The 26,262-nt window shown below is 49.7% G+C and overlaps 1 protein-coding gene and 1 pseudogene across 2 annotated transcripts in view; one reads left to right on the top strand and one right to left on the bottom strand.

Annotated features, from left to right (window-relative positions):
- Positions 1 to 10,461, bottom strand: part of LOC119513188 (signal transducer and activator of transcription 5A) — a 17,932-nt gene extending 7,471 nt beyond the window's left edge. Inside the window, exons 1-11 of one of the 2 annotated variants that reach the window (XM_037808170.1) lie at positions 10,356 to 10,461; positions 9,471 to 9,618; positions 9,081 to 9,181; positions 8,653 to 8,829; positions 8,155 to 8,311; positions 6,950 to 7,039; positions 6,159 to 6,333; positions 2,088 to 2,218; positions 1,659 to 1,810; positions 1,036 to 1,191; positions 423 to 602 (exon numbers count right to left, since the gene is read on the bottom strand). In XM_037808170.1, coding sequence (XP_037664098.1) covers positions 423 to 602; positions 1,036 to 1,191; positions 1,659 to 1,810; positions 2,088 to 2,218; positions 6,159 to 6,333; positions 6,950 to 7,039; positions 8,155 to 8,311; positions 8,653 to 8,780 — 1,169 coding nt within the window. In that variant the 5' untranslated portion in view covers positions 8,781 to 8,829; positions 9,081 to 9,181; positions 9,471 to 9,618; positions 10,356 to 10,461. The remainder of the gene's footprint in view (positions 1 to 422; positions 603 to 1,035; positions 1,192 to 1,658; positions 1,811 to 2,087; positions 2,219 to 6,158; positions 6,334 to 6,949; positions 7,040 to 8,154; positions 8,312 to 8,652; positions 8,830 to 9,080; positions 9,182 to 9,470; positions 9,619 to 10,355) is intronic. The other variant, XM_037808171.1, reaches the window with a different exon arrangement.
- LOC119513192 lies at positions 9,329 to 26,262 on the top strand (annotated as a pseudogene).

The raw sequence follows: 26,262 nt of genomic DNA, 5'->3' as shown, positions 1-26,262 counted from the left end.
CAAGATCAGGCTCATGCAATTCTCTCTGCCTGCAAAAGTCTTCCATCCCTATGTCCTTCCATCAGCTACCTGCTTGTGGTCCCGCAGCCTTCACCACCCCACCTCCATCACTTCACAGTGCCCTACACTTCTCCCTACTCCCAAGCCAACACTTGCCCAATGTCAGCTGCAATCCCTGCCAGGCAGTGAGTTAGGTAAGAACACAGCCAAGTAGTATCTGGATCAAACTGTATTAACAAAGCTTAGCACCGAAACTGGAGCACTGCAGAAGCACAATGCTGTTGACCTACTATGTGCTGGGCACAGGCAGGCACTGGGGTGAGGGGGCTATGGGCGAGGAGCACATTGTCTTCCAGGGCACAGAGAGCACTAGGAGACAAAAGGGCCAAGACCTGAACTTGGGGAGGGAGTAGCACAATTACTTGCGGGTGTTCTCGTTCTTCAGCAGAGACTTGGCCTGCTGCTCACTGATGATCGTGGCCTTCACCTGGGGTGGGTTCATGTGCACATTCAGCTTCCCGCCCACCAGCAGGCGCACGGTGGCCGCGAACTTGGTCTGGGTCTTCAGGACCTGAGGGGGCTGCTTCTCGATGATGAAAGTGCTGCAGGGGCACAGGACCAGAAGACAGCGAGATGCTGGCTCAGGGGAAGGCTCCAGCTCTCTGCACCCAGGAGCCCATCTGGCACAGGGGCTCAGGGGGAGAAGGAACAGCACGTGGGGCAGCGTCTGTTCCCAGGGAGGCTGCTGGGAATCGAGGGGAAGGCAGAGGCATGCGGGCAACGGAAAGGAACTTCTCAGCAGCTGGCAGGTGCTGAAGGGGTCAAGGCAGCCTGTGAAATGCCACAAAAGACATGGGGCAAGGGCAGCGCCAAGCAGCCATAGCAGCCAGAGACAGAAGGATGGTGGCGTCTGGCAGAGAGAGATCAGGAGTGGCGTGTGAGCTCCTCATCCGGGAAAGCACCGCTGCCTCCCGCATGCCAACCACCACGGGGGCTGACCCTGCCCTCTGGGCATGGCCCAGAGGCAGCAATCACCTGGTCACCAGGGCTGAGATGATGTCTGTGATGGTGGCGTTGACCTCAGCCAGCATCTCCTCCACTGGGCCAGGGATAGGCAGCTGCTGGCACAGGTGCTCGGCCCTGCGGATCTGCTGCCGGTTCTGCCAGATGATCTCCGCCAACTTCTCACACCTGCACAGGAGCCCCAAGGCCAAGGGAAGGACAATGGCTTCACACACCCCACCCCAACTAACAAGAGGCTGAGAGCCCCCCAGCCTGGGGAGACCCCCCAAGACACAGGCCCACCCTTGCCCAGCAAGGCCTCGCCAAGGAAGGCTTTGCACTTGAGCCACCACACCTGTGCCTTGGTGCAGAGCAGAGCTGCCCTACCTCACAGAATACAAAGAAATGCAGAAGTGCTGGGATGCTAATGTGAGCCCAAGCAGCTCCAGGGTCACTCTGCACACTCCCAAGACAGTGACAGCCTTTCTGAGAGAGGTGGCACAGCAGGAGGGAGCAAAGTCTGTGCCACCATGACCCACAATCCCGAGGAAGCACGCTGCACTTGCAAATGGTAGAATAAATGGCTGGCACCACAACCCGGAGCCCTGGCCTCCCCCCACCTCCCTCCTCGCTGCTGCCTCCCCCACGCCCATTACCAGGACTGTAGCACGTCCAGGCTGCCTTCCGGGGGCCCTCCATTCCCTGCCAGCTGTTGCCGCCGCTTCCACTGAATCAGTTCGTCATCCAGAATGATGGTCTGCTGCTTCCGCAGCAGCTGCAGGGTCTTCTGGTGCTTCTCGGCCAGCTCCTGAAGGCAGGTGGCAAAAGCAGGCCCTTCTGGGCTCCTAGACAGCAACCCTGCAGGGCCTCCCCTAGCAATGGAGGGGATGGGGCCAGCCTCATCCACAGGCCTTTCCCCTCCTGACTGCTCTGCCCCACATGCCCCCCACAGGAAGGAGAGTTCTGGCCTTCTGCTCTCCTGACCCCTGCCCTCTTCCTGGCTCTACCCAAGGCCTCTGGTCCCCCAGGGAGCTCGGGATGTGGACCGCCACATCTGAGAGGAGAGGGACGCAGGACCCACTCACCACACGGTACCGCTGCAGCGTCTGGGCCTCACGCTGCAGCCAGGCCTCCAGGGACACCTGCTTCTGCTGGAGGGCCGTCTCCCGGCTCAGACGCTCCTGGGGGCTCAGCTGGGCCAGCTGGGCAAACTGAGCTGGAGGAGGGGACAGGACACCCACAACCATGTTCTCCCAGCTTCCAGCAGGAAGCCCAGGGACCCACACTCACCTGTTTGGGAAAAAACACCCTCAACGGGACAGTAATCCCATCAGTGCTAAGGGGGCCCGGGACGATTGGGCCCCTCAGAAGGCAGCCTCTGGGCTCCACCCCATGTGTCCTTGCTCTGAGCTTCCCCTCTGGGGACTGAGTGGGAGACGGACACCCGGGAGTGTGCTAAGGATTCCTGCGACGTGGGCCTCGGAGTCCGTGGCCCGCCCTCCCCACCCCACCCCACTCAGCTGCCTGCCCGGCCCTCCCCACACGGGGTCAGCCCTGGAGCCAGACTGCCTGGCTTGGAAGGGTGCCCTCGCCGTTGACTGGCTGGGCCAAGGTGGGCAAATCACTTTGCTTTCTCATGCCTCAGCTTCCCCACCTGTAAACTGGGGAGAATAATGGCACCTGACATTAAATAAGTGATGATGTGGAAATGCTCAAGGAACCACCCGGCACACAGTAGGTGCTATGTGCGAGTCAGCCCTGACTGGCTGCCAGTCACAGGACGGGCCCACCCCTCGCACAGCACATCCTCCCGCGAAGGCCTGGGCTTCGTCCCATCTCGCGGCACAGCAGTTTCTCCCCAGGGAAGAATGAGCTTCCCCAGGTGCTGGAAGGTACCTCGCATGTGTGTCCAGGCTGGGTCACAGTGAGCTCTGCCAGTCAACCCCCAGCGAGAAAGAGAGAGCAAGACAGAGTGAGCAAGCAAGAGAGAGAGAGCCCAGTGTCCACTGGGTTCACAAACCCAGAAGGTTCTCTTATAGCAATGATGGTCAGAAAAGGTGGGTGGAGGGAGGTTTCTCTCCACACTAGCTGAGAGGAATTCTCATTAATGGCAGGGAGAAGGATTAAGTGAAGCCTTAGTGCTTTTCTCAATCTACTGTTAAATACTTAAGACATATGGAAGGTAGAAAGAACAACGCAAGAACAGTTATGTATCAACAGCCCAGCCTAAGAAGTCAGCCATTTCCACTGTGAAAACCATTGTACTCCCACTCCTGGTACAAGCCTGCCCGTCCCTCCATGAGATGACCACCATCCTAAATGCTGGGACTATTAGTCCCTTCCAATAACTTGGGCTGAGTCAAGGAGATGAGAGATCCGCACATCTCGGTGGAGCTCCAGGTTGCCTCTGAGGACCACGTCACTCCATCCTAGCCCCTGCCCATGTAACGCACAAGCTGGGACAGACAAAAGCCACTCTAGACAGCCAGGAAAAGCCCAAAGAACTAGAGGGAGCTTAGAAAAGTGGCACTGAGCAGGAAGAGTATGATCCAGACATAGAACCTTCAGGATAGTCAGGACGGGGCAGGTGTGGTGATCTTTCATGTGGGCCTCACTGTGTCAGTGACCCACTTGGGTCTCTCCTGGCAAATGGGAGAAGCTTCTGGAATGGAGTCTGGGGAGACATGAGGCAACTGCTCTGCCCTGCTGGAAGGTGCTGAGCCTTTCCTTGCACAAATGGATCAATAGCTGTGCCTCTGATAAATGTGATAAACTGATTATACATGATGGGTACAAACCCAAAGCAGAATTCAACCCCAAACCCATCCACAGGAAACAGAAACCTCAGTACAGGATCATAAATATTACTAATCAGACAAGGGCTTAGTAGAAATAACGAACTGAAATCTCCTGTTCCCACTTTAGAAAGGAGCCAGACTTTCCCTTGGATCAGACTGGGAAGAAATCAGATAGAAGACATGCTAGAATCATCCCAGCCACATTTACTCAACATGAACTGTGATTCAGGTAACATACGTGCAAGGCCTCAGTGTGTAGAAACACTAATAGGACAAGGCTAGGAAAAGAGCTTCAACTGTTAAATTAAAATGAATTTCTAAAAAATATTTAAGTAATTCTATCCTCCAAAAAAGGCAGGAAAAGAAGAACAGAGAGACAAAAAAAGAGAAGAAACTAAACAGAAAATAAATAGTAAAATAGTAAATCTCAAAATAATAATAATTAGATTAAATGTTAACAGATACAAGGCAAGACTCAACTATATGCTGCCAGCAAGAGACATATTTAAAATTTAAAAAGCATGGAAGAAAACATATTATGCGAAGTGTATGTATAAGAAGAGTGGAATAATTATATCAGTATCTGATAAAGTAGACTTCAAGGCAAAGAGTATCACCAGAGAGAGAGAAATTTCATAATAATTAAGGTGTCAATCTATCAGAAAGACATTATCAGCATAACCACATACGCAGGTAATAATGAAGCTTCAAAATACATCAGTGACATATTAATTGGAGAAAGAGACAATTCCCCAATCATAAAGAAACCTTGACACTTCTCTTTCAGCAACTGGTAGAACAAGTAGACTAAAAATTGATAAAAGACATAGATGACCAGTGGTTTTCCAAATGTGGACTGGGGATCTCTGGATGGCATCTGAGACCTTTATCAGGGATTTGCAAATCCAAAACTATTTTTATAACTGCATAATATATTTCCTTTTTTTCAGTTTTAATCTCTTAAAAAGGTAGAGTTTTCCAGAGGGTAAACAATATGTGATATTACAACAGACTGTATTTGCAAAATTATAAAGCAATGTCACTCTACTCACTAAATTTTGTTTTGGAAAATATGGTCTTTTTTTTTAAACTGTACTTTTATGTTAATATTATTGAGTTTACTATTATTTTTAAATGAAATAACTGTAGAATATACATTCTTCTCAAGTGTACATGATATGTTCACCAAGATAGAGCATATTTTGGGCTATAAAACAAGTCCCTAAATTTAAAAGGATTAAAATCATACAGAGTATGTTCTCTGACCACAATGGAATTCACTAACAAGACAATATTGAAATCAATAACAACACAAAATGTAGAAAAAACAAATATTTGGAAATTAACAGCACACTTCTAAATAGCATATGGGTAAAAGAATCAATCACAAGAGAGATCAGAAAATAATTTCAAACTGAATGATAACAAATATATAATATATCAAAATTCATGGGCTGCAGCTAAAGCAGTGCTTAGAGGGAAATTTATTCTTTTGAATATACATATTCAAAAATAAGAAAAGTCTAAAATTAATGACCTAAAGTTCCACTTTAAAAAGCTAAAAAAAGAAGAGCAAAGGAAAAAGCACCTTGCTATTTCCTGTCCTCACTAGGATGGGGTAGTATATCTCTGGGGTCAGTATGGAATGACCCCATGAGATTAAGGAAGATGGGCTATGTCTCAACACTCCTCAAATTCCTTCCAAAAAGTCCAGTTTTCTCTCCCCACTCCCTTATCATGGCAGCCATTGGCAAGCTACAGATTCAGGAGATAAGAGAATTTTCTACTGTCTCCCTCTCCTCCCAGCCCCATTTTCCATCTGTGGGGCTTAAGAAGGGGTACTCCTAGAGTTCCACCTTTCCCCAGGCTGGTTCAACCAAGGAACTTCCAACCCAAGTCTTCCCTCTGGTTGGGGACTACTTTGTCCCTGTTCCTACAGCCATTCATTCTTTCATTCATTCATATATTCACTGAATACCCACAACTAAGGAGAGACTATTGGTTAGCAAAGTGCAGGGATTTTATGACACATGTCTACTTTTGAGATCCAGCTCTGCAACTTACAAGCAACCTAGGGCAAGTTACTGGCTCTGTTTGAACTTCAGTTTTACCATCTGCAAAACAGAGATAATATAACTATCTACTTCATAGGCTTATTGTGAGGGTCGACTTGGATAATGCATACACAGAGCTGAGCACAGAGCATGGCCCACAGCAGGGGCCTGATCACTGGAGACACTCCTACCAGGCTCTGGGCAAGGGACTGGGGAGACGGAGACATACCCAGCCCCTGCCCTGGAGGAGCAGACAGTCTGTTCCTCAAGCCCACCCTTGACACTCACGCTGCACCAGCCTCACCTTGGATCCTCAGGCTCTCCTGATACTGGATGATGAAGTACTCTTGAGTCTGCTGCAGCTTCTTCAGCTCATTCTCTGTGTCCTGTGTGACCAGTCGCAGCTCCTCAAATGTCTGGTTGATCTGAAGGTGCTTCTGGGACATGGCGTCAGCAAGGCTCCCAACTGGAGAACTACCCTGGAGACAGATTGGGTGGAGGTAATAAGCAGCACTGAGCTGGGCAGTGAGGATGGGAGTAAACTCCAGCCTCAGGGACCCCCCAATACTAGAGCAGGCAGCCTCAAATCTAGAGTAAGAATGAAGGGTCATCTGGACCAGAAGGATGATCATTTGCCAGAAGTGGGGTGGAGGAGAGAAAGGAGGAGGAGAAACAGATAACCCAGCAAACTAGGGCACTTTCATAAAGCACTGGAGAAATTTCTATTTCAGATCTGGCCTCCACCAGAGGTATCCCAAACAGGGTCCATCTAATTCCCTTCGGGAGAGACTAAAACTTAACATGTCCCAGGCATCATCTGAGTTTTCCTACTAATGATGATGATCCCTCATTCCACATTGATTCGTTGACCCAAGTCCAAGGACCACACTAAGTGTTGGGATATGGTAGGGAACACACACAAGGACTACACTAGGTGTTGGGATATGGTGGGGAACACACACAAGGACTACACTAGGTGTTGGGATATGGTGGGGAACACACACAAGGACCATACTAGGTGTTGGGATATGGTGGGGAACACACACATGTGGAAGGACTTCCCAACTCCTCTCCCTACACCCATGGGATACTCACATTGTTGGCTTCTCGGACCAGCCTCTGTTCATTGTACAGAATGTGCCGGATGCAGCGGACCAACTCCATGGGGCAGCGGTCATATGTGTTCTGAAAGAACGCAACAGCAGCCACCAATGACCACCCTCTGCTCCAGCCATGCCCACCCTTTCCTCTGTTCCAGCTCCTGCCTCAGCCTTCCCAGGGAAGCCACATGAACTATCACCAGCTAACTCTAGTCTCTCCTTGACTCAACTTCCCCTCCCAGATCCTCATATTTGGCTTGCAGTGAACTAGAAACTCACAATTTACAAAGCATTTCCAATCTACCATCTCTATGACATTAGCTGAAATTATTATCCTCTTTTCACAGAGGAGAAACCTGATGCTCCAGGAGGGTGAGTACTTATCCAGACGCAAACAAGTAAGCGAGTGGCTGACTCAAGGTTGAGACTCAGGGCATCTGAGGTCAAGGTCTTTTCCATCATTCTCCTGCCCCTGGCTTTGTCTGTTCCCCACCCTCAGGTTTTCCTGTTTCCTTCCTCTTCTGGGATAGGCTTTTTATTTCCCTGGCACCCTGCTGCTGCTATTTAAGAAGGGCTCTCTCGGAAATAAACTGAGTTCCAATAAATACTTAACGACGCTTACCACCCAAGCCCCTTTCCTGCTTCCACAAAAATTCCCTCTTTCCCCATATTCACCCCACCAGGTGAAGGAGAAGCTCCAACTTACATTAAAACCTTCATTCAAAGCCCTTTAATCCAGCCTTTGCCTCTAGGGCAACTCTGCTCCTCTCTCACCCCAGTTCAGCAACTTTCCCTCATTTAAAAGAGCCCCAAGAGGGATGCCTGGTTGCCTCATCCCCTTATTTATAGAATGTGCCATCTTCCATCCTTCAACAGGGGACTCCTGACTCAGGCTACCTCCATCCTTTCTGTTGTCACTTAAGTTCCTTGATCTGTCCATAATGTTGTTTCACACATCCCCCTTCTCTTGGGGACAAACATGCCCCCTCACCACTCCTTGCTTTGCAATATGCTCAAGGAACCTGAAGGGTCTGATTTAGAATGTGGGGGTGGGGGAAACAAGAAGAGAAAAGTTGCCGATAAGTTCAGGGCCACCACATGGTGAGTCAGTGGCCAGGCCAGGAAAAAACCCAAGGGTTCTGGTGCTAGAAAGAGAAGGTGGAGGCTGCCTCCGTGACATGGCCCAGAGTTCACACCCACCTGGAGCTGCGTGGCATAGTGCCCCAGCTTGATCTTCAGTAAAAACCCATCTTCCCCAACTTGGTGCTCTGCCTTCTTCTGCAGCTCCTGTACCAGGCCCTCCAGGAGCTGGGTGGCCTGGGCTCGGTCCTGGGGATTGTCCAGATCAATGGCATCCCTTGGGGCAGGGCAGGGGAAAGCAGTTTAGTAGGTCACCTTCTTGGGCAAGGAGATGGGGCATCAACAAGGACATGGAAATCCCAGGCTTGTGACTAAAGGTGCTCCAGGACCACAAGACTTATTCCTGGCAGTCCCACAGGCTTTAGAGTCTAGAAACATCCCCTCTCCCCTCCCAGGCCCCTGTTTCCCTGTTCCCCTTTCCCAAGTACACCACCCCTTCCGCACAGAGATGGACAGGCAGGATCAGATGCACACCAAACCACAAAGAGTAGGCCTCTGGGCCAAGGATCCTGGCTGGTAGCCTCTGGGAGAGGGAGGTAGAGAGCAAGGGGCACCTACCACGGTTGGCTCTCGATCCACTGTGCCAAGTAATGCCGGACCTCAATGGGGAAGTGCTGGCCATACAGCACCTGCATCTGGCGCAGCGCATCTCCCTGCAGTTGCTGGGCCTGAATCCAGCCCGCCATGTCCCTGCACCTCGGAAGAGCGCCCCTCCCCTTCCACAGACGGGCTTTCCTGTGCGGGAAGAAAGATGATGAGTGGGGGAGGCGAGGCTTTCCCCTCCAAACAAGGAACCCGCTGAGGCTTGGGGAGGGGCTCTCGAAAGTCAGGTGCCTCCCCCTCTTCCTCTCCCCTCGCCCCACTGGGGCTTCCCCGGGGAGGGGGTGGGGAGACAGCGAGAAACTGAAAGAGAAACTCTGCAGCAGAGGCCCACGGGCCCTCGGGGAAGGGCTGCAAGAATCCCACCACCCCACGCCGCCTCGAACCTTGAGTTCCAATTTCTAGAAAAGCCGGGTATTCTGGCCCAAAGTTAGGGCCGCACCAGCCACGGTTCCCACTCGACGGCTCGGTCCCCGCGGGCACGTGGCTGGGGTTGGTAAAGACAGACGATTGGGGGGACTGACGCTCCGCCCCTCGGCTGTGCCCCCTAGCTGTGCCCGAGACTCTCCCGTCCAGCTCTACAGCGCCCCATCCCCACTGTGGGCGAGGACCCCCTTCCACCATCCACGCCCGAAGTGCGCGCTGCGCCGAAACTCCCTCTGGATCCCGGGGACCGTTCCCCTGTCCCCCGCCCGTCGGGCCCCGGAATCTCGGGCCAGGAGTCGAGCGCCCCCTCTCCGCACGCGCCGCCGGGGACGCGCCGCCAGGCCACCCACCTGGTCAGGGCCGAGCCGTCAGGCGGCGGGGCCGGCTCTCCGCTCGCGGCGCTCGCACCCGGCGCGGTCTCCGGGCTGTAGCGGCGGCGGCGGCTGTTACTACAGGAAGGAGCAGAGAGCAGCGATTTCCTCCTCAAAGGTCAGCTGCCTGCGATAGACCATACACAGCGCTCGAGCTCTCGCCAACACCCTTCCCTGCCTCCGCCCTCGGTCGCTCGTTCCTCCGCGAGTGCGCAGCGGCGGCCGCGGTCCGCGTTCGGGGCGGCGAGGCGGGGCGGCGCCGGGCGCGGGGGCTGCCCCGACGGCGAGGGCCCCCGGGCGTCCCGGGACGGTCGCGGGCGAGAGGCGCAGCAGTAGCCGTGGGGGCGGGGGAAGGTGGGGGGACCGGGAAACCCCAGGCTCTGGAAATCCCAAACCAGAGCCTCAATTTCTCTTATCTGTGAAAACGGAGGAGGCAAGCGTTGGCCTAACTGGAGGTGCCTCCCGGCTCTAGCGTTTGTCACCTTTTGAGTCTAGATGTAAAAAGTGTGTGTAGTGTGTGTATACGCCTGTACTGGAGGCAAAGTTTTATGACCTCAGAGACAAAGCCATCACGAGGGGAAGGACTGGGGATTCCAGAAAAGCCGAGCTCACCGCTACTACCCCACCTCCCCTCCTTCCACTACTCCCACCACCGTCGACTCAGCCGCTGTAGCGGGAACAGGAAAGAATCTTGACAGATGTTTCACCCCCTCCCGCAGTTCTGCAGATAAGAAATTGAAGTCCAGGGAGCAGAAGGGGCTTGCCCAGGACCACACCGTGGGCACAGGACAGAGCTAGTACGAACCACGAATTGTTGCAGCCCTCCATTTACCCCCGCCCAGCCACACCTGACGCTGCGCCTACCTTCAGAACGATCCGGGGAGGAGTTGTTGGACCCCACCCACAGCCCTCGCAGCCTCTCCCTGGCCTTGCTTCAGCATCCAGCACCCTCCAGGAGAGGCTCGGTCGCAGCTGCCCTTCTTGAGCGCCCCCCCTCCAGGGCCCACTGGGTTGGGTAAGGCCGGATTGGAAGCCTTCCATCCCCTTTGCCCAGCTTCCCTCTCCTGGGGGCCTCCCCTTTGCCTGGCAGCTGGTACTGGCAGCACCAAGGGAGGGGCCAGCCTCGCTGCCCACTCATGGCCCAGCTGGCCCAAGACTACATGTCCTGGGGGACACTCTCTCATCTGCCACCCTCCCTAATTGCTTCTTGGATCTGCCCTTTCCCCCCAATTCCCTGTTCCCCTCTGCTGTCTTGCGTCTCCCTGATCCCATTACTACCTCCCCCACTTCCACTCTTTACTTCAGAGAAAAACTGCAGAAGCTGGAATGTCTGGGTCCCGCCCCACCCCCCTTCCATGTGTGGTCACAGTCTCTTGGTTGGCAAGGTCACAAGGAAAGGAATTGAAAACTGTGAGGGGGTGCGTGGAGGATTGGGGAAAACTTGTTCTGCAGATGTTCCACAGGAGAGTCCTCAGGAGGAGGAACCACAGCCCCTGTGCTCCACTTCTCCCTGCCCCCGGTGCAATGGATTTGGCATCAGGAGGTCAGACACACAGGGAGGGAGTCACTTGGAGTGAGAGCCATGTGTCAGAGTTGAAAGTGACCATAAAAATGATTTTACAAATGGGGAAACAGAGGCCGGGGAGGGGAAGTGACTTGGCCAGTGTCACACAGCTAGTTGGTGGCAGCGGCAGATCCAAACCCATTGCCACACAGTGGGTGGGCCCGACTCAGCAGCACCTGTGCCCTCCAGCCCAGACAATTCAGGCAGGTGGGTAAACCAGTCATAGAAGCCAATTCTGTGGGTTCTCAAGTCCTCTGAGTTGGGTCTAGAGGGCAGAGGAGGCCCCCTTGCCATGTACCCACCCCTACTCCAGGCACACAGGAGAAGGTGGAGTGGGGTGCTGGCTCAAGAGGGTGGGGGCTCTGTTTCTACAGGCAGCTGCCTCCCCCAGGGCCTGCATGGGCTGCTGCCCCAGCTGGCAGCCCCACCCACCAAACATCTGGCTGGGTTGGGCTTGGCTTGGTTTAGTCCTGGATCCTAAAAAACTGGCATTGAGGTGCCAGCGAACAAAAGGGAAGGGATTAGGGGTTGGCCCAAAAGGGTGTGCCCCAGTGCTGTCAGAGTGCTCACATGCTCCCCTTACCCCTACCCCATGCCTTGTGTCCAGTGCCTGACCTCTGGTTCTCTCCCCACTTGGTCTTTCTGTCTCTAATGAATCCCAGTGTCCTTCATTGCATATTTCCCCCCTTTGCTCTGATTCTTTCTCTCTCTCCCTAGGTCTCTGTCTGGCCTTCTGTTTGATTCTGCCTGGGTTTCTCTCCATTTCTTTGGGCCTCTGTTTTCACCTTGAGATTCATTGGGGTAGGAGAGGAGCTTTGGGCAGAGGTCATCCAAGAGGATGGAGGAGGGAAGGGTGTCAGACTTGAGTTGGAGCCAGAGTTAACTGTGGCTGGAGCTCTGGATAACACAACTACCCAGAAATGTCAAATTTGGGGTTTCATTTTGCTTGCAGTATCCTGGTTTTGTCTCTGCTGTTTTCCACCACAAAGCACCTGGGTGGTTTCAGGGGCCCAGGCTATAGAGGAGAAAACTGAGGTGTAGGGGATAGGGGTTAGGAAAATCAGAAACTGCCTAGGGCCTGGACAGAGCTGGGGTCACAGGCTGGCCACCTTGCCCCTAACTGCCCCTAATCCCCATTAGGTGGGGAGGGAGGAAGGATTAAAAAATCTTACCTGAATACTTTCGCCAAATATTTTCGTTAGGAATAATAATATTCCCCAACCTAGTCTGTAGCTAGCACGTTGTACATATACCTTGAACTGAATTGTGGCACATTCATGCACAAATGGTTGTACTCTTCAACTCAACTGTGGTACTCTTCCAACAACCTTGGAGGTAGGCAGGGCCAGAATCGTCCCCTTTGATTAATCTGGCAAAGAGATCTGTCCAAAGCTGTCTGACCAGTCAGCATGCAGCTGGCCCCAGGATCCAAGTTGCCTGGCCCTGTGGGCAGGGTCCCAGTACAACCACTCTTCTCCCATCCCCAGTAGACACCCACAGAGTGGGTGGGCTAGCCCAGAACTGTTCTGTGGTGCAGAGCTTGGCACCCCCAGCCTCACCCCAGCCCTCGCTCTTACTCTGTTGGAGAGAGGCAGTGACCTGGACTTTGTGTGGAGGTGGGTTCGAGCCTATGAAGGAAGGGAATTATCCCAGGTCCCCTCTCTGCCTTGTCCTTGGAGACCAGGTTAGCTGAGAGGCCTTCTGATGCCCGCACCCTGGGGGGAACAGATTGAGGTCACCTTGACATAACCATCCTGGGGGATGGGGGGAAGTGGTACAGAGACTCCTTTGTTTCCTCTGCACCATGTCCCTTCTTCAAGGAGAGTTCCTGCTGCATGGGAGCCAGAGAGGAGGTGGGGTGGGGGTGAAGGGCCTTCCCAGGAAAGCTGGAGGCATTCCAGGAAGCAGCTGGGCACCCCAGCAGAGGGGGGAGAGCTGAAGCCCTTGGGCTCTTAAACCTGCTTCACCCCTGCTTTGCTCCTGCTTGCCTTGTCCACTTCCACTCTGGCCTCCATTCCAATGCCTCCTGAAGCCTCCTAGAAGTAGGTGCCACAGGCCCATTCTCAGCATGCACCCCCCCGCCGAGACCCCTCACCCTGGTACCTCCCTGTAGAAATGACCCCCCACCCCATTCTTGTCCCTGAAGACAGAGCTAGGAAGGGTATGTGTGTGTGTGTACTTGGTGAGGAATTCCTTGTGGGTTTGGGGAAGGGGAAGGGTGATGCCGCCAGCTGGGTCCCGGACAATGCCCGTTCTCCTTTCTTGCCTCTGTCCCCTGCTGCCCCCACCCCCCATTCTTCAGAGAAGCCAGTTTATAATGAAGTCACGCAGAGAACACAGGGCCATCCCGCCTGAGGCATGTTGACTAGCCTCTGTTTCTGGGAACAGGGGGAGGGGAGGGGTGCAGGACTGGACAGGGTGGGTGGGAGGGGGAAATCCTGCCTTCTTTTGCCCAGTGGCCCTGCCCAAGCGCCTTGGGGGAGAGGCTCGCAGGCTCAGTTCCCTCTGGGCAAGGGGTGTCTGTGCCGAGTGCACGTCTCCTACCCAGCACCCCGGTGAGGTGGGCAGGGGGAGTCCTCCCTCTGCCCATGTTCCTCTTTGCAGGGGCAAGCCCTGGAGCTGGCGGGAGAAGAGGGGTGGATCACGCGCAAACCGAGCTGGGCAGCTGAGTGGGACTGGCCGCCATCCTGGGCAGCCTGGGTCGGCCCAGCTTCTCATCCTCAGCCAGGACAACTCAGGCCCTTCTTCCCACTGAGCTCATTTCTCCCCCTTCTAGCCCAACAAGAAATCTTTTGTGCCACAGCCAGCCCAGGACCTGACCTCAGGCCCCTGGGGGTTGTGTGGCAGAGGGCTGTGCATCTCCCTCCCTGCCAACCCCTACCCCCCGCCCTGCTCTCCCACTCTCCTTTGTTATGACTGGAGGGGATTCCTCTGTGTCTGTTTCTCATTGTTCCCTGGTTTCTAAGTGCTCAGACCCACCCACATCTTCCCCGCCTGTTCTACTGCTCTAAGCCTTAAAAAAAAAAAAAAAAAAAGGGCTCCCCAGCCCCAGGAGGAAGTGGGGGGTATGAAGTCCAAATGAAGAATGAGCCAATGCCCCATCCCCTCCTCTCTGGCTACTGGCCTGGTCTTCATTGCCTGCTGAGATCAGCCCCAAACATGGGCCTTTCCTTCACTCCCTGCTTCAGCCGTGGATGCCCCGATATCCTGGCCCCTCTCCACGCCAAGTCTTGACCCCTCCATCCCTCCTACCTGGAGAGCCATTCGTGCCTTGGCCGCCTGGTGAAATCCTCATCTTTCAGAGAGTCATTGTGGTGTAAGGGAAAACACCAAGATTTTCCAGTCATGTGGACGTGGCCTATATCCTGGCTTTTGCCTTGGGCTTGCTGTGTGACCTTGGGCGGGTGAGTTTCCCTCCCTAAGCTGAGTGTCCTCATTTGTAAAAGGAGGACAGGACCCACTTCCTGGGATGGCTGCTAAGACTCAAGTCACAGTGCCCAGCACATAGTAGGTGCTCAGGGAACTGGGCCAGCAGTTGGGCATTTTCTCCTGTGCACTCCTGTAGCCCTTCAATCCTACTTCTGTATTGCAGGCCTCTAACTAGTTGCCTAAAAGCATGTTTCCCATGCCTTGTTTCACAATAGATGCTTCATAAATATATGTTGGATTAACAATAGTCCTGAAAATATCACAGGACTTCCCTAAACTCTGACAGTTCAGGGGTTCCCCGGCACTAGTGCAGACCCCCATTCCCTTTTACACACCCTGACCCACAGCACCCAGAGGGCTCTCTCCTCTGCTCTCCTGGCCTCTGTCTACTGTGGTTCTGCTGACCATGGCAGTGGTAGTAGCAGTAGCCACCTCTTCTTGGCCTGGTGCTGAGCTGACTTGTGAGTTGTTAACCTGCCCAGCAAGCCAGCTAGATACCTGGCTGGGTAGCACTCTGCTTCTCCTCTGTGTCAGCCCTGCCCTCTGAAAATAAAGCAGCATTGCCCCAGGACTTTAGGTGGCAAGGGCACGGTGGCCCTGGCTCAGGAGGCACCCCTTTTGCTCTGGCTGGAAGGGAGCCCAGATAGGTGAGGCACACAGGAGCAAGCATGTGAGAATCTCCAGGTGGTGACCTATTTTTTGCAAGGACCTGCACATCCATCCCTTATGCCCCCTCCTCTCAATGTTCCCTCCTGGCCCAGGAAGCTGGCTGGGGTTGGGCTGGGGGCAAGAAAGGTAGAACATGCTCATTTATCGAGTGCCTTCTACTAAGCCGGGCACGGTGCTTAGCTGCTTTCACAAATGCTATTTGTCAGTTTTTTCCTTTACAAGCTTTTTGTTTTATTAATGTTTTAATAGGTAGTACATGCACATGGTACAAAATTCAAAAGACACGAAAGGATATATGGTGAAAAGTTAGTCTCTCCCCTTTCTGGTCCCCTAGAGCCCCTTTGCAGAGGCAACCACCAGTTGTAGGGTCTCATGTGTACTCTCGGAAAGAGTCCCTGTATTTACAAACATATACTACACTTTACCTCCCAACTGTGACTTACATGTGAGGGGAAACTGAGGCTCCGAGAGAAGTCATGCACTTTGACCAAGGTCTCCCAGCTGATTAGCTGGCAGAGGTGGGGTTTGGAACCAGATTGAACTGTAATACTCCGCTCTTCTCACTGTACCCATGCTCTGGCAGAAGTAAGCTCCTGCACCAACACGGCCCCTCCCAAGCCATTGGCTGTGACAAACGTCTATTCTGAGGCCCCGGAGATCTGGGATCTCTACCTTCCTGCCTGTTGAGTGTCAGATGCCTCTTCCCCATGTCTCCAGGGGCCTGTTCTGACTTAACAGGGAGGAATCATCCCATAAGGAAAAGGGGAGGTTCCCCCAAATGCCCTTCCTGGGCTGTGTAGCCGTTGGTCCCCCAGGCAAACCTGATTCCTGGGATTCAGAGGGACTGGGGAGGCAAGCCACATAAGCCAAGCATGGCTCTCTGGCTAGAGAGGATTGTGGTTGTGGTTTCAATTACGTTCCCAGAAAATGGCCTCATGATCTCCCAGTGGCTGGGCAGGGGTGAGGGAGTATGTGCAGTGGGGCAGCTGTTCTCTGTGGTTCTCATGTATTTATCCATGAGAGTGAAGGGAGGAGGCTGGAGGCCATCCCTGGTTGGGGTAGTTCTGATGTTTGGATAAGGGTTGCATTCTAGACTTCCAGGCTCTTCCCTCAAGCCTCTTTCTCTCCTGGGTCAGGACAGGGTAGACTAGGAGATGAGACCGAATCTCTTGCTCCAGTGGACATCTCTGCACATCCAGGCATCTCTCTGGGACCTTTCTATCTGGGTCCTCTGTGGGCTCTTTCTAGATCCCAGGTTCCTGTTCAGTTTCTTTCTCTCTAGGATTCTTCCTGTGACATGGCTCAGTCTGGTGTCCCCTCAATTTAGGGCAATATGTCCTTAAGGCCTAGGAGAAGGGGATCTCGCCTCATCTGAATTGTCAAGCAAGGAGAGGTAGGTGTTGGGCCTCCCTTCCTGTCCCAGGTTGACAGCATTCTGTTTTGCTGAGGTCATCACCCGGAACGTTCCATCCTTTGTGTCTGTGCATACAGCCAGCCAGGTCTAGGTTGATGCCTGGTGATCAGAGATGTGCTGTGAGATGCAAGAATGCAGAGGCATGAAGGCGCGGCTGAGCGGCTGACCTGCTCCACCCTCCAGGGCACTCACACTGACACCCCTGCAGCCGGTGAGCTCCTCAGTGGCGAAGACAGCCGGATTGAGTGCCAGACCTTGGCTAGCCCTAGGAAGAGGGGTATAAAGCTTAGCTGATACTGGGGAAAAAAAATAGCAGCTATATGGTGTCTAAAGTACTTTACATGTAAGTGTAGTCACAAGCTCAAAGTCACACAGCTCAAGGAATTGACAGGGGGTCTGGTTGTAGACTCTGTGCCCTTAATTACTACACAGTCCTTCTGGTTTCCATTTTCACCTATCTAGAGTATAGGGATGCTCTGCAAATATTTATCAGGTGTCTGATCTGGATTGGGCATGCGGTGGGAGGATTTGAAGGTGAATGGAAGATCAGGTTTGTCCTTGGGAGTAGAGAGACATGTAAACAAGAAGGTGCCCTTCAACATAAGCTATACCATAATGGAGGCATGAACAATCAGTGGTGGGAAGCAGGGAGGGCGAGGTTCATACCGCCAGTGAGAAGGGCAGGCAGCGAGAGGGCAGGAGGACATTCTAGGCAGAGGGAACAGTATGTGCACAGGAATGAAGGCATAGAAGACAGCAGGGACAGTGACTGTCAGAGGGGTTGCTCAGGGCTGTGCTTCCATGCAGCATCCTGCTCTGGCCTGTCCTCCTGTTGTGGCCTCCAACATCCCTGTGCCTCCTCTGTGCAAAAGTACCATGCCAGGTGTTGGCCGAGTGTGGAATGGGAGCAGTAGCCTGGGTGGAAGAGAAGGACTTTGTGATCAGCTACAGACAACAAAGACCTTTGTGGTTGGTGTTATCCTGGAGGTGAAGGGAAGAGTGCTGGGAAGAGCTGCCAAAGGAGGCTTTTGGGAGAACTCAGGGACTTGAAGATCTTGAACATGAAGATTTGTAGCTGGACAACCTGTAGGAGACTACAGGGACGGGGCACTCTGTGTGTGTGTGTGTATTGGGGGGGGGGTGTCTCTCTCCCCTTTTTGCATGTGGGTTTCTGAAGACCTAATAGCCTTGCTTTGGTGCTGGCCCGTGGAGGGTTGCCAGGGAAACCGTTGGCCAGCTCCGGAGATGTATACAAAGGGGAGGGGAGTGGGTGACTCAGGCTGCCTTCTCTTGCACTGCACCACCTCCCCATTACATGGGAAAAAAGTCTCAAAGCCCCCCTCGCCCTGGATCCTACCAGGGTGATCCTTCTCTGGACAGAGTAGCCCCTCTCTCAGCTCTCACTGGTGAGGACTAGCAAGATTCCCTGGGGAGGGATACGGCCTCAGATGCCCCGGTTCCCCATTGATTTACCCTGGAACAGGGGGGAGACTCAGTCGGCCTGGGCGAATTTAAACTCCTGCTATGCCCTTTCAGAATTCCGCCAGCCCGCCTGCTTGGGTGGGAAGCGGCGGGAGCCCTGGCTGAGACGCCCTCCGGGGAGCAAACCTGGGATAATTATTGATCAGGGCAGCGATGGACTTCTGACCTCGGCCCTACAGGGAGGGGTCCCAGAACGCCGGCCCCGGTCCCAGGGGAGGGAGGTGGGCGGGCCGTGGAGGGGGGCCAATCAACACGACCACAACAGTCCAGCCCGAGCGCTGCTAGTGGTGGTCGACCCTACCCAAACAAAGCAGCATGTGCTCGCGGCCCGGGGGCCCGGCTGGGGACCCGAGTGGGGGAGGCACCCAACCACCATAAAAACGAGCTGCGCGAGGCGCCGGCCCACCCCAGGGCGCCTCCACCCGGGCGCGCCGAGGGGGTTCGGGGTCCTCCAGGACGCCCTGGCCGCGGAGGGGGCGCGAGACACCAAGGAGCTCGCGAGCGCGCGCCGGACGGAACCAGGAAGCGGCGCGCGACGCCGCGGGACAGCTCTGGGCTCCGGGCGGCGCGCGCGACCGGGCCTCCGCGCGAGAGCGGCGCGCGCGTCCCCGTGGGTCCCGGCGGGAGAAGAGTCGGCGGCTGGAGCCGTCACCCCGGGCGGGGACCGAGCGCGGGCGACTAACGCCGCCGTCCTGCCGAGGGAGGGAGCGAGCGAGCGGACGAGCGAGAGAGGGGGTCCGGAGGCGGCCGCTGGCACCCGAGGGGGTCGAGCGAGGTAGGAGGTGCGGGGCGAGCCCTGGGCTCGGGGCCCGGGGGAGAGAGGCCGGGGAGCCCGCCCGGGCGGGGCCCCGAGCTTCGGCCACTGAGACGCCCGCCTGGGCCGCGCCGCCGCCATCGCTCCCGGGGACGTGACGGGGCCGCAGTGGATGCCCGCTGGGCGATGGGGTGCCGTAGGGGCAGAGGGGGTTGGGGGCGCTGTTGGCGCTGTAGGGGTGCGCCAGGGTCGTGCGGAGGCTGTGGCGCGGCGGAAGGTGCAGAGAGAGTAAAGACTGCGTTCGCGTGTGCCTCAGTGGGTGTGTGAGGGACCCCTCGCCGAACCCCTGTGAGCGAGGGGGCCGCTGTCGTCCATGTCACACCTTTATGTTGCCATTCTGAATGGACCGTGTCGTCTCCTTGCTTTTCCTTTTTTTTCGGAAGAGGTGTCTGCCACCTCCGGGGGTGGGATGAACCCAGGGGTGCCTGGCGGGTAGTAGTAGTAAAGCTTCAAGAACAACAGTGCCTTATAAGGAGTCGAGACAACAAATACGAACATTTTGATAAGGCTCTGGTGTGCGGGATCCCACATCAGAACCCGCGGGGCCTGAGTTTGTATGTGTGGCAGTGGATACGGTGTGTTATTTTTTTAAGCCAGGAATAAAGAGTTAAAAAAATGCTCCTGGTGTTAGGGGTAGATACGGAGAGTCTGAAGGGGAGTCGTTGTGTTACGAAAGCTGGTACTGAGGCTAAAGGGATCTGGCAAGATGATCAGATTGATCAAAGAGGAAAGAACTTGTGTGGAGCAAGAGGCGTTTGCAAACACTTGTAGACAGCAGTGATGGGAAGGGCAACGAAGAAGAAACAGTGCCAGCTTTTAGGAAGACAGGATTAAGGAAAACCACCAGAATTTTAAAGGCAAAAGAGATACCTATTCTCTCTTTCCCAAAGAGCCATGCCCAAGCTCTTTTTCTTCTTGTCCCCTATGGATCCCAGTCATACCTTTGTATCAAATAAATGGGGTCCAAAGTGGGTCATAACTGTTAGAGCTGGAAAGGACCTCAGCGATTATGCAACATTGTTTTATTTTACAGATGAGTAACCTGAGGCCCAGCTAGATGGAGTAAGTGGCCTGCTCAGCTCATATGGCTGTTTAGTAGTTTGGGGACTGACGTTTAGGTAGAGGACTCTCAGATCAGAGCTTTTCCCAAAGCACAGTGAAGTAGTAGAACTTTACCTAAATACAGTTCCATAAACTGAGCGTGGAATGCCTTGGTGGGTGGGGGTGTGCCCCTTGAAAGGGTTACTGTGTCACCAAATATTATACTGCACTTATATAATTTTTTCAGTCTTCATATGGTGTTTATAGTCTCTTTGTATCTTAGGTTTCCAAAACGATTGGATGGTTACCTGGGCCGTAATAAGCTTTCAGCTGTTGTGTCTTCATTCTCTCAAATAGTTTTTTTTTATTGTTCAATGAAGATAATAGAACTGGCCTCTTTTCCCAACATTCTCCTGTTATTGTTAATTTGTTTATATTATATTATAATGTTTATATCCATTGGCTATTGTTTCTTGAAGAGGGTTATTTTATTTAGGATGCCTTTTGTGTTTTTCTAATTTCATTTTGTAACACTTCATGAACATTGGCTAGACTCTTATAATTTCAAATGGGGGAATTTTTTTTTTAACCATTTTCTGTCTCATGGAAGGTCACAGAATTGATTGTGCTAAATGCAAGAAGGGGCTGCTGATTTTAAGAAAAATTTACTATGGGGCAACTTGTGATTCTGTCGTGTTAATTAAAACAACACCACACCTTTGGCCAGGTAAATGTTATCTAGAGAATTATTTGATTTCCATAGCCTTTGGAAGATGAAAAATTTCAAGCACCTGGTTAAGACACTGAGAAGGAATAGAGATACCTTCTTTCAAAAAAGCAAAACATCAGAAAAAAGGAGTTGATTTCTATCATCAGCAGTTAGGTTATTGCATAACTTGGAGCTAAATTCTGCACAAAATCTTTGCTGTAGACCCAACTAAACAAATTATCCTACCTTCTCACTAGTCCTTGCCTCTTCAGTATTCATAGTTCTGTTGACAGGATATTAACATGGGTTGTGTTAAGAAATTTAAGGTAGATATGTTTCTTAAATGGGTTTTCATGATATGAAGGGGAAAAAAGTGTTCTCATCGCTTGGAGTGTTACAACATAAATATTTCGGTCAGCACTTCCTATTGTACCCTGACTTCTCATTTCACCTCCATTTTCTTGCTGTCAATTGATTTTGCCTTTTTTATTTACGTATGCAAAAAACAGCAAGACTAGTAAAGGGTGTCTATTGCTTTATTTGTACTCAAGTCAATTTTTTTCAACTTACATTATTATTGGTAATCAAATTATTTGTGATTTCTGTTAGGTTTATATTTATGAATATGCTTGTGGCTTGTTATTGTATAAGTAAAGGGAAGATATTATAAATATGTAAATAACATGGTCAAGATTAGATTGCAGGTTGAATGTAAAATCAAAGGAAGCCTAACTCTCTTCTAGTGCCCTATAAATGTGTATGTATCTCATAAAGTTATTCAGATTATTTCCCCTCTATTAGAGTGTAGATTACCACATTATTACTACAAAAGGAAGCAAAAAAGGGACAACAGTTTTTATTCATTCATTGTGAGCATTTGAAACTTGCTTTTTTATTTTATTTTTGAAATTTACTTTTTAAAAACGTTATGTGACAATGCCAGTTTACTGGGCTCTTCAGAAGAATGTCCTTTTGCTATATAATAAAGTATCAAAATACTTTGAATTTGGAACTTCTTAATAAAAATAGTGTTTAAAAATTACCTTTGGTAAACCTACAGCTTCCCTAATAAAAAATTATTTTTAAGAAGTTATCCGTGGATGGATGAAGGATGCTCCATGGGCCTTACTGGTCAGGCTCACCCTGCAGCTACTGGTGCCCAGGGCACTGTTGGCTGCCCGGTCACTGACCACCAGTACTCCCAAGCCGCCATCCTGAGCTCTGCAGGATGGCATCAGAATTAATCTTACTACCTTGAAAGATAATGGGGAGGTATCTGAAGAACAGGTTGTTCTTAACATAACCTATGAGAGTGGATCGGTATATATAAATGACTTCCCTGTAAATAGTGGTGTGACCCAAATGAGCTTTCAGACTTGTATAGTGAAGGATGACAATCTGGAAAATTTGTAAGAAAAGGGATATTTTGGAATTGTCAGTGTAAGGATTTTAGTTCATGAGTGGCCTATGACATCTGGTTCCAGTTTGCAAGAAATTGTCATTCAAGAAGAGGTAGTAGAGATTGATGAACAACAAGCTCAACAAATGGATGTGATTGAAATTGATATTTTAATTAAGAACCAGGGAATAAACAGACATTCAAACTATGTCCTTCCTTTGCAAGAAAGCATGCTGTTCTCTATTTCCTGAGGCAGTGACATTTTATTCACCCTTCCCAACCTCTCTAAAAGAGTAGGAAGTGTCAGTTTATTGCAGACCACCAACTAGGATATTATCGGGAAAGTGGAGACCACTATGGAGGAGGATGTGCTACCTGGCAAGTTACCCAGAAGGCCTCTCTGAGCAGAGCTTCCATCCTTCTAGAAGTTCATGTGTCAGTGATGGAAAGCTTCAGAAAAAATTTGTGCAGCTTCTGGCAAGTGTTTTTCTAATGTTCTTAATGTTTTTGAATGCCATGGTAGTTGGAATTAGAGGAGCAGCCGTGGAAATAACCATCTTACAGGTGTATTTCTTGGTTTGTGAATCCAAATATAATAATATAAAACATCCTTCAGCTGGACAGAGTGATTGTTGTAGCTGCGACAGTCATCAACTTACGTGTGTATGAGAAAACAAAAGAAAACACTGAAGATAAAACTTCTCAAATCACAGACTCTGAATTAGTCTGTTGGCTCTAAATTTTCCACTTGAGTATAATTTTCTTTAAATCATGAAGAACTTGTTTATAAACTACAGAAAGTGCTCAATTCCTAAGATTGCCTAAAAATTGGCCTTTAAAATGACACATAACAGATCATCTTATTCTATAGCAGAGGTGGATGTTCAGATGATGAATTGTTAAGGAAAACTTAAACAAAATGGAAAAGAAGACATGTAAAGAGTTGTTGGAATTACAAAAAAAGGGGGGGGGCAAGACAAAATGTCATTTGCCAATAACTTTTCAAGGTGCATTTGTTAAGGAAATTATATCCATTTAATCACTATTGCATATAAGACTATGAAAAGCATTTTATGAAATTCTAATTTAAAAGCTTAAGAATTTCACACTTACTTTTTATTCAATACATGTGCTTTTATATTAAGTATATGACTCAGTATAAAATCACCAAAGTGTTATCATGACTTTATTGTATCCTGTACCAAGACTATTTACCTTGAAAACACCAGGATAGGATTTAAAAGTAAAAAAAAAAAAAAAAAAAAGTTATCTCTGAAGGATCGCTGTCCCCAAATAAAGGAAAAAAAAAATTTTTTTAATCTGAACTTTGTGAATAGAACTGTTCTAAAATCAGAAGTATTTTTTTCCCCTTCAATGTTGGAAACACAACAGTTTTATGCTAGCTTCTGGGAATAAGGTCACATTTAACAATCTAGTTTCCATTGATCAGACAGTTTTTTTGAACATTTAAATCATAAACATCAGAGTGATAATTTTTTAAAATTGCATTCACTCTTAATTATAGTGCCCTGATTTGAAATAAAATATTGACCTTAGATGTTTTCTTGTTAGCGATGATCCTTTGTATTGGAAAACCCAACTAGTGTAGAGAAAATTTTACATATCCAAATCTATGATATTTTTATTAATCAAAAGGAAAGAGTAATTTACAGGTGTTAGATTTTTAGTTGGTTGAAAGAGACCCTCACAGTTGGTGGTTTCAGCATTTTAGATGATGTTTTATTACTTTTGTTAGTTTTGGTCACACCCATGACTTCCTTGGAAGGTATCTCTGAGGTTTGGTTTCCTTTTTTTTTTAAATGGTAATATTGGGGTTGGGGTGCTTCCTGTTTGTATTTTCAAAATTAGGTCCACGTGTTAACCTTCTTGTAGTGTCACATCTTTATTTTAAACATAAAGCCCAACATGGGATGCCATGGTGGTTTGTCTCTGACACATTGGGCTGGTTCATGGCAGCTTTACTGAGCTAAGCCTGAACGCTCCCTTGCATCTCTTCGCAGCCGTCTTCAAGGTTTAGCAAGTACCTGGAAAATCTGCACCACCGAGAGAGCTGAATCATATTATGTGGAGCCTTAAATGTCAGCGCTTTAAAGAGGGGTCGCCATAGATGTATGCAACACAGAACCCCACATGTTAAGCAGTGACTGTAGCAGTTTTTCTGACCTCAACTAAAAGCCATACAGAATGTCATGGAGAAGTTAAAATAAGAACAAGAAGAAAGTTAGGATATGGTAGAGCTCCGGAGGAATCACCCTTAGTCATAAAACTCTTCCTTGACCCTGCTGTAAAATTTTAAGTAGTCACTTTTAGTATAATTGTTGGAGAATGATTTATGAGGAGCACTGAGGAGTACATCCTTGAAAGGAGTACAGATAATATTGTTTCAGTGATTGAAGCAAGTGGTCTTTTCTGGCCTTTAACTTTATTCCAAGAAGTGTAAGACTCCTAATTAAATTGACATTCAAATGTGTTTGCAGTTTAGGAGTGGTTTAACTCTCCTAAATTTTCTTTTGGATCACCTTACTAAAAGCAATGCTTCATTAGCGTACTACACAGTGAATGCAGAATGCAATTTGCAAATGAGTTTATTACATAAAATATCTTGACCTCCCATCCACCCTCCCAAATATTCAAGAAAGGAGTAATAATTTGTCATTTACAGGATGTTTCATCTTTGGTTTATTTGTAATTAATGTCCATTTTACCATTTGTTATAATACCATTAAGGTGAAAGATGCATGTATATAAAGAATATTTATCTTTTTCTACCTGCTTTTGGAAGCTAGCTTGCAAAATCTACTGCAACACTCACTCTCCATTTACTCTTTCATTGCCTTCTGCACTCTGAATTCAAACACTTTTAAAAATTTTTGTGGGTTTCTCTTATGAAGAGAAACATCTCCATATTCTGTGCACTTTTAGTTTTTTGAGGTGCTTGTGCTGACTCATTTTTTAAATTATACTAAGATATAGAGTATGGTTTAAGAACAGAAATGAGATTCTCAGAAAACATGAAAACTTTCCTTTCTGACTTGTTAGAGAAAGGTTGGGGAGGACAAGGGGAAATACATCAGTGGGCCAATCAATTATTGTTATTTGTTGGGATTAATTTGGTGACTAATAATTTCAGTGCCCATCAGGCTAGTAAAAGTGATTTCAGCCTTACCCAGCAATGATAACAGGACAAACCCAAGTGTTTTCCAATACTGCTTGTTTTCCCCTGGAGGGGATTTCTTTTGCGTATTTGCGTATGGGAAATCAAGCCAAATTACCACTAACAGTCACATCCATGATTTGTATTAAAAAATCATGATTTGTCTTACCACTCTAAGCTATAACTCTACTTATCATGGGCTCATCTGGGAGGATATACTAATTACCTTATATAATAATTGTTACGCCATTCTTTTCAGAAATAAATAGAAAATTAACTTTAAAAGAACTCAAAATTATGTCCAAATCTCAGAGTTTGAAAAAACTGTTCCAATGCCTGAAAGTATAAAGATAATAAAAAATAATACTTAATATTGCACAGTTGCAATGTGATAAGCAGACACCGTTTTAAGTGCTTGCCATGTTTGAACTCATGATCCTCGGAGAGCTAGGTATTATCCCCAGATGGAAATAAAGAAACAGCCCCAGAGAATTAAGTAACTTGTCCAAGGTCACATTGTTAGCAGTGGCAGGGCCGGATACAGACCCAGGACCCAGGCAGAGCTGACTCCAGAGGCTGCATCCCTAACTGCTGGGCTGCACAGGAGACGGGCAACTGCAACTTTCCAATAAGACATTTGTTTTCTTAAATTTCTTTGTGTTCCAAAATGGACTCTTCTGTTGTTTTAATAGAAAATATTTTTACATGTTTTTTTAAAAATTTATGAAGATGATGATAAGTATTTTTCCAACTAGAGAATATAATCCTAATGGAAATCGTATTGAAACAGGAGTGTTATTTTTACCATAAGTTGTCCTTTACTGTTTTTCCATAAGTATACCATATACATCCTAGGAAAAGAGTTGTAACCTATCTCCTTGGCTCTGTTTACCAACAAAAGGATCATTTGTGCCAATGGGGTGGAAGCAGTTCTGTTGACTGAGAACTGTAATATCCAGCTCATTTTATTTACAACTGTATTTTGAAAGGATTTATAGTCCTATTTTTGTTTTATTGAAGCTTTTTAGAACTAATAGAGTTTCTGATGTAGAGAGACTTAAGAATTTTAATTATT

The sequence above is a fragment of the Choloepus didactylus genome, chromosome 18, assembly GCF_015220235.1.
Source record: "Choloepus didactylus isolate mChoDid1 chromosome 18, mChoDid1.pri, whole genome shotgun sequence".
NCBI classification, from domain to species: domain Eukaryota; kingdom Metazoa; phylum Chordata; class Mammalia; order Pilosa; family Megalonychidae; genus Choloepus; species Choloepus didactylus.
The sequence above is the reverse complement of the archived record's forward strand: the minus strand, read 5'-3'. Positions and strand labels throughout refer to the sequence as shown.